At 47.4% G+C, this 11,867-nt stretch overlaps 1 protein-coding gene across 2 annotated transcripts in view; it reads left to right on the forward strand.

Annotated features, from left to right (window-relative positions):
• The window catches only part of CRMP1 (collapsin response mediator protein 1), a 66,283-nt gene extending 57,568 nt beyond the window's left edge, over positions 1-8,715 (forward strand). Inside the window, exons 12-14 of one of the 2 annotated variants that reach the window (XM_024993088.2) lie at positions 4,146-4,325; positions 5,362-5,527; positions 7,670-8,715. In XM_024993088.2, coding sequence (XP_024848856.1) covers positions 4,146-4,325; positions 5,362-5,527; positions 7,670-7,761 — 438 coding nt within the window. In that variant the 3' untranslated portion in view covers positions 7,762-8,715. The remainder of the gene's footprint in view (positions 1-4,145; positions 4,326-5,361; positions 5,528-7,669) is intronic. The other variant, NM_001192021.3, reaches the window with a different exon arrangement.
• The last annotated feature ends 3,152 nt before the right edge of the window (positions 8,716-11,867 follow it).

Genomic DNA, 11,867 nt, shown 5'->3' on the forward strand with positions numbered 1-11,867 from the left:
CTGGAAGGCAGTGGCCACGAGGAGTCCAAGGCGTAGTATTAACATCTGTTTGTAGAAAATCAATTTGATTATTTCCCTGAAGCCCTGAGTCCACACCTAAAAACCATCACAAACAATAAGGCTGATTCCAAATCAATATAAAGAATCGATACCTTCACTGTGAGATAATTATAGAGCACTTGGAAAAACAGAATGGGAATCAAATTCCTGTTTTAATAATACTCAAAAATGAAGAGTTCCAAAAATGCAATTTCTTCTATGCTAAAAAAAATTCAATAGAATAAAAATATCAGTTCTTTCTAATTTAATCTATAAAGCTGAAGTCATCTTCACATAAAATGTAATGGAGTTGTTTTTTTTAACTAGAAAATCAGAGTTCCTGGATGGAAGATGTGAGAATAGCCAAAACATTTCTGAAAAAAATGAAAGAACCAGTGCTAATCAGCCCCATTATTAACTCATATTATAAAGCTACAATCATCAAGATAGTTTGGTATTCAGTTCAGTTCAGTCGCTTAGTCGTGTCCGACTCTTTGCGACTCCATGAACTGCAGCATGCCAGGCCTCCCTGTCCATCTATTACCAACTCCCAGAGTTTACCCAAATTCATGTCCATTGAGTTGGTGATGCCATCCAGCCATCTCATCCTCTGTCGTCCCCTTCTCCTCCTGCCCTCAATCTTTCCCAACATGGGAGTCTTTTCAAATGAGTCAGCTCTTCGCATCAGGTGGCCAAAGTACTGGAGTTTCAGCTTTAACATCAGTCCTACCAATGAACACTCAGGACTGATCTCCTTTAGGATGGACTGGTTGGATCTCCTTGCAGACCAAGGGACTCTCAAGAGTCTTTTCCAATACCACAGTTCAAAAGCATCAATTTTTCTGTGCTCAGTCCTCTTTATAATCCAACTCTCACATCCATACATGACCACTGGAAAAACCAGAGCCTTGACTAGATGGACATTTGTTGACAAAGTAATGTCTCTGCTTTTTAATATGCTGTCCAGGTTGGTCATAACTTTCCTTCCAAGGAGTAAGCGTCTTTTAATTTCATGGCTGCAGTCACCATCTGCAGTGATTTTGGAGCCCCCCAAAATAAAGTCTGACACTGTTTCCACTGTTTCCCCATCTATTTCCCATGAAGTGATGGGACCAGATGCCATGATCTTAGTTTTCAGAATGTTGAACTTTAAGCCAACTTTTTCACTCTCCTCTTTCACTTTCATCAGGAGGCTGTTTAGTTCTTCTTCACTTTGTGCCATAAGGGTGGTGTCATCTGCATATCTGAGGTTATTGATATTTTTCCCGGCAGTCATATTCCAGCTTGTGCTTCATCCAGCCCAGCGTTTCTCATGATGAACTCTGCATATAAGTTAAATAAGCAGGGTGACAATATACAGCCTTGATGTACTCCTTTTCCTATTTGGAACCAGTCTGTTGTTCCATGTCCAGTTCTAACTGTTGCTTCCTGACCTGCATACAGGTTTCTCAAGAGGCAGGTCAGGTAGTCTGGTATCCCCATCTCTTTCAGAATTTTCCACAGTTTATTGTGATCCACACAGTTTGGTATTAGAGAAAGAGAAAAGAGAGCCACGCAATAGACTGACCACATACAAGAATTTGATTTCCAACAAAGGAGACAGTTGAAATTAGACAAAGACAGTTATTCAATCAATTGTGTTTGAATACTTAGCTCATAGGGCTAGACCTCTACTGTACTCTTGACTGTAAAACAAATGGAAATGGGTCAAAGACTGAAATAAAATGAAGTTATGAAAGGACTAGAATGATACCCATTTTTAAAAATGATCATTTTGAAGGTGGGAAGACCTAAGCGAGATACAGAACTTAGAAGCTATGAAGAAGAGTGGTCTGTTTGGCCACTGACTACATACAAATAAAATCAAGAAAAAAAAAAAACCTTTATATTGCAGCAGGTAATAATACTTATTACTTTATATGACATCTAAAGGCAGAAGATGAACAGGAGAAGTATTGGTAATACAAACAAAGGGAGAAAAATTTTTAATGTATTTTAATTTTTATAATTTTTATTTTAAATTATGAAAGTATGGTAACAAGAGACTTGGAAAATACAGAAGAAAGGTTACATATAATTACACTATATATTACAATTATTTTTTTAAGTAGATAAATTAAGATTTGTAGTTGGATTTTTAATATCAAACTCTCAAAAATGAATAGAATGAATATACAGAGAAGTAGAAGGATATTGTAGACCTGAAAAGCACTATAAACTATTTCAACATAATTAAGATTTATACAATTTTCACACAACAGTAGGATACAAATTCTATTCAAGCTCTCACAGACAAGAAATTTTTTTAACATTGACTATGTCGTTAGAAACCATTAAGGAAAATACTGAAAGCCTAATAGAACAAGGAGCATAAAGCTCAGTGACACGAGAAGAAATACACAAAGCGTTTCTGTTCATTCAAAACCAGACCTGACCTTATGTGTAATTAACCAAATACAAATCATCGTAGTAAAATGTTTTCACCCGCACCAGTGACTGAGATGCAGGGATTTACGACGACAGAGATGAGGTCTGACAAGGAGGCCAACCGACTGATGGGGTTTCACTGGGAATATAAAACAGTGCTGCCTTTTCAGAGGGCAAATCTAAGTTAAAATCCATTTACGCTTTGGCCCAAACACCATGTCTAGGAAGATGTTCACATATGCCTGTGTGGACACCCATGTGTATTTGTCATGCTTTTTAGCAAAAGCAGGAAAATGACCCTCATGTTTGTCCCTGGAAACTGAATAAGTAAATGATATTATGTCCCTGGCCTGCTGCAGTCCCTGGGGTCGCGAAGAGTCAGACACAACTGAGTGACTGAACTGAACTGATTATGTCCCTGGGGTGGAATCCAGTTCAGCATTTTAAGGAATGTCAAGACACTTTTAGCCCACGAGATGTGCTGACAGGAACATTCTCGGAGGTAGGAAGAAGAACAAAAGTGGAAACTGTGTACGGAGCACCTGGAACATGAGATAGTTGTTCACATACAGAAAATATCTGGGGGCCCAGGATGGAAGCGACGACAGCTCGTGAATAATAGTCGTTTGTATTGAATTTTACTTTGTTCATATAGCACCTTTAAGTAATGCAGCAATTATATTAGCTTCTAAAACTCTGTGTGGTCCAGTGGTTAGGACTCTGCGCTTTCACTGCTGAGGCTGTAGGTTTGATCCGTGGTTGAGGAACCAAGATCCCCCAGGTCATGTTATATGGCCAAAAATAAAAAACTAACAGTAAAAAGCAAAGCCAAAAAAGCCAAAACTCTATGTGGTTGTGAAATACAGAATGTGACATTGTGGGCAATTTATCCTGAGCCTCAGAAGAATTCCCTGGTGGAGGAATGCCAGTGTGAGTCAGGCTTCTCAGTCTGAGAGTGAAGACAGACCTGCTTTTTAAAATGATGTATCTTTTGTACAATTGGAAGTTTCACTGTCTACATGACCTACTTTTTGAATAATCAGAGAGTGTGACTGGTGTTAGTTATATTCACTTTAGGAGTTATGAAAGGAACGCATTATGTTTTAAGGAAATGATTTGTCTTTCAAATTATTTTTTAAAAAGACAGAAAAAATTAAAAAGACCTTCCCCAGTGCTGGAGGGGACTTCATAGACATGAAATCACTAAATAGTCCCCTGTTGCCAATGTCGTGTCAATTCATCTGATGCCTTCAGAAAATTATTTGGCAGTCTGCAATGAATGCCTTTCAAAAGCTCATATCCCTGTGACCCAGTAATTTAATTTTAGGAAACCATCTTAAAGAATGTTTTTAAAAATGAGATCCCAAAATGTCCATGTTAGCCAAAGTGGCTGCATTTCCTAACTCCAGGGACCCCATTCACATTCAAGATCCCCAGAGGGTAATAGTTAGATTATATAAAACCACCAGCAACATCAAAGTTTAACAGTGAGGGGCTAATTATACAAATGAAAGAGCGTACAAAGGAATATTTCATGGCACTAAGGTGTTTCCCAGAAAGAATAAACACAGGAAAATGCCTGTGATAGCCTGTGTAGCAGAATCACCATCAGGATGAACAGGGCTCATGCAGAGAAAAGCCTGGGGAGTTGATTAAACCCGGTGGTTCTCGCCCCACAGGCCGTGGAGTACAACATCTTCGAAGGCATGGAGTGCCACGGCTCCCCGCTGGTGGTCATCAGCCAGGGCAAGATCGTCTTCGAGGATGGCAACATCAACGTCAACAAGGGCATGGGCCGCTTCATCCCCAGGAAGCCCTTCCCCGAGTACCTCTACCAGCGTATAAGGATCCGGAACAAGGTGACAGCCCGGGGACTCTGCCCGAGCCTCCCCTTCCTCCTGTGTAGGAGGAGGGAGCTGAGGACTGGGGTCCCCCTGTGCAGGGGAGGAGGGAAGTGGGTGTGAGGCTGGGCCGTTGTCACTGACTCACACTGGGGACCTGCTTGTGTCCCTGGCCACACGCTGTCTCCCGGGACTTGGGCAGACGCCCACAGACCCCTGGCTGGCTCTGAGCCCTCTGGCGGGCTCCCAGCCTCCCACCTGAGCCCCTGCAGGTTTCAGTTTCTCTGCTCAGGGCTCTGTCTCCTGGGGCAATCCTCAACCCATGCAGAGGGCTGGGGGCCTTGCCCCATTCATTTCTGGGTCCCAGCAGAGGTTTGTGCTGGCAGTTGTTTTGAGCCAGCTGCCCTTAGAGGTGACCCTCTCATCCTCTCTCCTCCTGTCTGGGATCACCTTCCAAACAAACTACCCAACATCCCCTAATCCGTGGTGAAGATGCCCCTGGTCCTCAGTTTAGGGGTCCTTGTAGGGGCATCAGGGAAAGTGTTTTCCTCTTGGAAATGGCTTTGGAGTTCTCCTGCAGGAAGCTCTGTGTGTGTGTGTATGCATGTGAGTCTGTGCATGCCTGTCTTTATATGAATGTGTTAGGTTGTATGTAGGCATGTGTGATGTGTGCATTATATGTGTTTGTTAGTATATGTATGCAGGCATGCATGTACATGTGTAAAATTGTGTGTATGCATGTGGCGTGTGTATTATGCATGTTTGTTAGTGTGTATCCAGGCTTGTGTGTGCATATATACACATATGTGTGAATTATGTGTGTGTGGAGTGGGGGTGTGTGGTGTGTGCATGCATATGCATACATGCACACGTGTGTGTGTGCGCGTGCATTTAGGTATGCTGGTGCATGTGAATGTGTGCCTGTGTGTGGCGTGTGTACAAGCATGTGTGTGCGTACTTGTGCATATCCCCAGGGAGACCACAGGTCACTCGCCTGCATGTGGGAATGCATATGTGCATCTTGTCAATCAATTGCTCTTCTCACCCCTCTCAGGTTTCTGGGTTGCAAGGGGTTCCCAGGGGCATGTATGACGGGCCTGTGTACGAGGTGCCAGCCACACCCAAATATGCAACTCCCGCTCCTTCTGTCAAATCCTCGCCTTCCAAACACCAGCCTCCACCCATCAGAAACCTCCACCAGTCCAACTTCAGCTTATCAGGTGAGAAACTACAGCAGCCAAGGCTCCCCACCCTGCAGTGGCTCCCAGCGCCATGAACTCCTGAGAAATGGACCCACAGCCTCAGACACCCGAGGAACCAAAGATGGGAGTGGGGGAATCCCCGCCTCCCTTCCTCCGGGGGTTGTGCAGAAAGCAGAGGGGGTCCATGGGGGCAGCATAGAGATACATGACCCTGGTTTATGAAGAATCTGTGTAAATTGTCCATGTGCTCGTCCTTAATGCACTTGGGTCCATTTTACATTCTTACCCATGAAGCTGAGTATGGAGGGGAAGTCACAGTAGCTGCCTTTGCTGGGTATATCTTCTGGGTCAGATCTTTAGCTAGTCCCATCCATGGTGGTTTGTCACACGCTCTAGTAACTCAAGACTGTTTCAGCCTCACAACAGCCCTGTGTGTAGAGTCATATTATTCATACTTCTTTAAGGAGGAAATTAAGGCCCCAAGACATTCAGTGTCAAAATGCCAGGGCTTGATGCTCAAGTGAATGTGTGTGGACAAAATCAGAAGTTCCCTGGTCCCTCAGCCTCTCTGAAGGCTTTTGGGATGCGTGTCTGCAATTTCATCAGCTCACCACACGAGGGCAGGCGTGCATGTGTTGGGACCTTGGAATTTCAATTGAATGTGGGTTGCTTGCTGTGCCAGGTACTAGGAAGATGGTGATGAATAAGACATGGCTGGGCAGCCTCAGTCCAGTCCAGAGGTTGGCAGACTTTTTCTTAAAAGGCCAGATAGTAAATATTTTAAGTCTTGTGAGCAAAAAGGCAAAATCTAAGGCCATTAAAAAATGCAAAAACTACTCTTAGTTCATGGGCTGTACAAAAACAGAGCTGAGTTTTGTCATGGACTGATTGGTGGTCCGGCAGGAGTGAAGGGCATTTAAATAGAAAGGCTCTGTGGTTGGCAAAAGGGAGAATGGAGGGACAGAGAGAAGATACCAGTTTAAATACCAGTTTAAATTGTGGGGGTGACCACCTACCACAATAATTCAGGGATCATGCAACGAGGGACATGAATTAAGGGGTCCCTCAATCCAGACCTTCTTGCTTTCCCTGAGCCCATTTGTTCTGGAAGGAAAATCTTCTGACTGACCCTCCCCACAATACTCCTCCTCCCCAGCATTATCCAGCTTTCAATATTTACTTAATACATATTCATTGAGTGCCAGCACTGAGCTTAGTTCTGGAATTTTAAATCTTTAACCACAAGAGAATGTATGAGATTGGAACGGATGGTTAGCTTTGCAGATTTATAACAAAAAAGGCTGTCCCTACCTCCATACAGATCTGCCCGTTGCAAACAGGGTGGGTAAATCCAGCTCTGAGTGTTCACACACAGGCACACATGCATGCCCACACATGCACATACATGTGCCCCCACACATAACATAAAACACCTTTGTGACATTGGACTTTGGGGACAGACCACTTGGGGCTAGAATTCGGGCTTTTCTGCCCTCCAGTGGTGCTCCTACAATTGACCTGAGCCTCAAATTCCTCATCTGTAAATTCGGGGTAAAACAACACCCTTTTCACAGGACTACTCTGTGCCCTGAACTCAACAACATATGCTAAAGCACCAAGTCTGTGCCTGCACATGGTAGGCAACCAATCAATAATTGTTTGTCCCCGTTTTAGGCTTCCCTGCTAGCTCAGTTGGTAAAGAATCTGCCTGCAAGGCAGGAGACGTCTGATTCGATTCCTGGGTCGGGAAGATCCACTGGAGCAGGGATAGGCTACCCACTCCAGTATTCTGGCCTGGAGAATTCCATGGACTGTATAGTCCATGGGGTCGGAAAGAGTCAGACACAGTTGAGCAACTTTCCCTTTCCCCTGTTGCAAGACCATGAGGCCGGACAAGAAAAGAGAATGGGGTGGTCAGTGCTGCAGGAGGTGGCCCCGGGGCCTCGGGGGGCACAGAAGAGAGAGCATTGGACCCCATGGAGGTCAGGGAGCCTTCCCAGTGGTAAGCCTGGACTGCAGGGTCGGGTGGACGGAGGGCTGGTCAAGACAAGGGCTCCATGTCCCAAGGGCTTGACGTGGGGACCTGACACGAGAGGGCAGGAGCAGCCGGCAGAGCTGGTGTCCACAGATCTCCGAGTGACTGGCCGTGTCTCTTCCCAGGCGCCCAGATAGACGACAACAACCCCCGGCGCACTGGCCACCGCATCGTGGCGCCCCCTGGCGGCCGCTCCAACATCACCAGCCTCGGGTGAAGGCGCTGCATGGATGAGCCAGAGTGAAGGATTCTGGGAAGGACGTCCATCCCTTACCTGTCAGTGTTTGGAAGCCCACAGTTGTGTTTGGTACTGATGGAGGGGGGAGGGAGATGGAATGATGTTCTTTCCCTTTATTTGGTTTAGGAAGAAGTGGTACTAGTGTGGTGTGTTTGCTTGGAAATCCCCTGCCCTCAGTCGTGTGTTCATCTGAGTCCACCTCAGAGCATGGCGTCTCCACAGGCCCCTCCTTAGTGAACACAGGTTCTAACCTTGTCTTGTACTGTTCCCTCCCACTCCTGACGCCACGGGCTCCATGGTTCTCCGAGTGGTTCCCTTGCACCCCTCTAGCTGTTCTAGGATAGTTGATGCATGTTACTAAGTTATGTATGCGAGTCCGTGCGTGCGTCTGATGGAAGACGGCCCGAAGACCCAGGTAGACAGACACGAAGCCCAGACCTCAAGCCCCCGCGGGGGGCAACTCCAGATCTCTCGCAAGGAAAGTGTGTTCTCATTGGCCCACCCCCCACACCCCCAGTGAGATCCTGGGTGGAACTCCCAGGCAAGAGAGCCCCCCACCCCCAGCTGCTTACCGAGAAGCGTCACCCGCGTCCTGTGTCAGGAACCCTGGTCTCCGTGGTGCCGGTAGCTCGCCATGTCTTTCCGGTCCATGTGTGTCCTTCCAGCCAGCTCCGGACTGCAGGCCGAGCAGGTTCACCCTCAGAAAGGGGTCTCCCGCCCGCATTCAGGGCTGAGGACGGTGGGGCCACGGCTGCTCCCGGTGCCCGTGTCCTGGTCCCTCCAAGGCGGATGATGAGCAGTCAGATTTTTAAAGTTTTGTACATAGTTTTCCTTTGTAATCACCCCCATTTTTACTTAACGACTGACTTATTGTGACTCTTATTTCTGAATTCAAAGCTTGTGAAAAAATAAAATCAATGGCCCATTCCCGGACTGGGGTGTTGGCATTTAAGTGGCGGCTGGTTGGGTGCACGTGCTTGGAGCTTCCCCTCATGGTAACCAGTGGTGCTTACTTTAACAAGGACTCGTTAGGTGGTGGGGGACACAGAGGAGGGAGCAGAGGGAGCCTGTGGGGAGTGTTAGATCCTGAGACCGAGGATGGGAAGAGGAGGAGGATGGCTGGCAAAGGGTCGGCTTCTCTGGTGCAGACACTCTCACTGTAGCCAGTTTCAAGCTAAACCAACATGAAGCCTGTGAGTCTGCGATCCATACACTGCAGGTTGGCTCTGGTGCCCGGGGCTATGGTACCCGTCCCAGCACAAATGGCCACTCCTGTGCCAACCCCCCTGCATTGTCACATGGAGCTCAGGCCAGGGGACCCAACACAAACGTGTCCCATAGCCCCTGGCACCAGGACACCAGAGCCGACCTATAGTGTATGGATTGCGGCATGTATAGTAAGGGCCATTGGCTTCAAGTTCTCCTCCAATGACTTCAACTCATGAAGCAAGAGAGCAAGAAGATTCCTGAACAAAGGCTTCTACTAGATTGAAAGTTCCCTCCTCCCTCCCTCCCTCCCTCCCTCCCTTTTTACTTCCACCAAGTATCTAAGGACTGCCTGCTTTGTGCTAGGCATCGGGCTAGTGGGGACAATGCAGTGGGTATATATTCGAGGGGGAAGGTCAGATATTATTACCCAAACTACACACCATGCCAATTGCTGTAAAGGAGGCATTTTGCAAGGAGCAGAGACATTATCTCCCACTCCTCGTGTCCCCATAGAAGGAGAGGTGCCCACTCTCTGGGGGGGAAACATGGGGGCTCTCTTGGCCTCTTCCTCACTCATTCTCCCCCAGTGGAGGGTGAAACTACCTGATTTCTTCTCCGAACTGAGCGTGCTAACTGGCTCCCTTCCTCCATCCATGGAGATGACTGGCTTCAGGAAACAGACCCCTCAGATGTGAATTTAACCACAGTTAGTGATGTTCACCAGGTGACCCTGGGAGGCTGTGGACTCATCTGGGATCTGGGTTAGGGCAGGTTGAGTTGTGTTCAGTGGGGATGGGTATATGTGCTGTGGAGGTGTTACCAGCCATCCCGGCACAAATGGCCACTCCTGTGCCAACTCCCTTGCACTGTGACATGGAGCTCAGGCTGGGGGACCCAACATAAACGTGCCCCATAGCACCTGGCACCAGAAGTGCACCCAGACAGGAAGTGTGCCCAGCAAGGAGGAGAGGCGAGTGTTGCAGAGCCAGAGACTGGTCCATGGACATCTCTCAGCTGGCAGATGCAGCAGTAAGTGGAGCAACATTAGAACAAAGAATTATAGGAGTGGTTAGGCAATTCATTGACCTAAAAAATTACTATTTTTTTTTTTGTATTTGTGATTTTGTGGAATTCATCAAGTTTTAAAAACATAATTTGTTCTGATCTCATTCTGAATATATATTCACTCTTACTATCTTCTGTAATTTTATTGGCTTTTTTATGAAACTCCCAAATACACAAGTTCCAGACACACCCCCCCCCCATCTCCCTACCCCATCCCTAATCCCGGCTAGATCTGGGTCCCCTTGCCAGTCTTCTTACTGTTGTGGGGGTGACCCCGTGGTAGAGGCTTGTGACTGGGGCCATGTCTGTGTCTATGGAAGGAAGGAGCGGGCAGGTTTAGTTCAGGGCAATGTAGGAACAGGTCTTTGTGGACATCGAGTCCCCAGTTTGGCTTCACCAATTACAAAGCTGATATGCAGATGTGTGTAGCTGCTTTGCCTCTATCGCAGCTGGTTCCAAACTTGGATGAGAAATAGAGTGTTATCTACCATCCCCTCTCGCATCCCAGCAACAAAAAGCAGAGACAGTTCTTAAGAGCGAAAGAGGAGGGTCTGATATTGTCAAGGAGGGCAGGGGAAGCTCTTGGAAGTTGTGAGTGAGCCCTGTTGAGATGTCAGCATGGCTAGGAGCTAATGAGGCAAAGGGGATGGGAGGTGGAAGTGTTCCCGGCAGAATGTCATGTGGCAAGGCCATGTGGTAGGCGGGGGGTGAGGCCTACATGAGGCCAAGAGAGGAGACAGACTGGATGCTGGGTGAGGCAAGGGCATCAGCTGGGCTGGAGGGGTGGCTAACACCAGACCTCACCAGACCCGTGGTCTATGTCAAAGACTGTTTTTTTTTTCTCCTAAGAGCAAGGGATCGCCACTGAAGAGCAGCAGTCAGATCTGTGTTTTAGGAAGTGTGGACAGATTAGAAAAGGGTGGTCCAGGGCAGAGGGAAGAGCAGGAGCAGTTAGGAGGCTTCTGTAACAGCAGCAAGATCAGCCCTAAGGTGATGAGAACAAGACCGACCCCAGGCTGGCTGGAGGAATCCTAGGAGTCTTGACCTTGTATATCCCTTGGCTTCATCCCAGCAACTCAGCTCAGAGAGGCTAAATTTGCACAAAATCCGCCAAACTTGTCATTATATTATCACTCATGAACCCCTTCCATTTCACCTCTTTCCATCTCTGTAACCACTCACATTCTGTAAGGACTGGGGACACAACCCAAACGGAGGGAGGGTGGCTGAGATGTGTCCCCTGGGGGCTTCTGGCCGCTCCTCTCTCCCCTGGCCCGGGGTGTGCTGTGTTCATGCAGCTCAGTGTCAGGCCTGAAAGCCCTCCTCCACACCTGGGTGTCCCACCTGCACCCACCATCGCCAAGGGTCCTGTGGCTTCCAGAGGCCCATGTTCCATTTTGATCACAGAGGCAATTCCATTATGAAAGACTCCCAGAGTCAATTTGGGATGTGATGAAAACAGACACAGCCCACAAGCCTTCATGGAGAGTAATGTGCCCCACACTGTGCCAAGCCGTCCAGCAGTCTGTGACATGTGACATATTCCCTTGGGCTAAGGAAGCTACATTTAAGCAAAATCATCACCCATGCAAGATCGGTGGAGGTTGGTTTGCTGCTCGTGACCTTCTGAGGGTTCTGGTGCTGCCAGGGCGTCTGCAGTTACCAAACCCTAGTCACCAAATCATTCCCAACATAGGAGGCATTTGCCTCCAGACTACCTCTGGGCACAAGACCCATGTGCCAAAAGCAATTTCTATGTAAACCAGGTTCTCAGAAGACCGCAGGAAGGAAGCCATCGCTTGTTACAAGAC

The sequence above is a fragment of the Bos taurus genome, chromosome 6 (genome assembly GCF_002263795.3).
Source record: "Bos taurus isolate L1 Dominette 01449 registration number 42190680 breed Hereford chromosome 6, ARS-UCD2.0, whole genome shotgun sequence".
In the NCBI taxonomy this organism is placed as follows: domain Eukaryota; kingdom Metazoa; phylum Chordata; class Mammalia; order Artiodactyla; family Bovidae; genus Bos; species Bos taurus.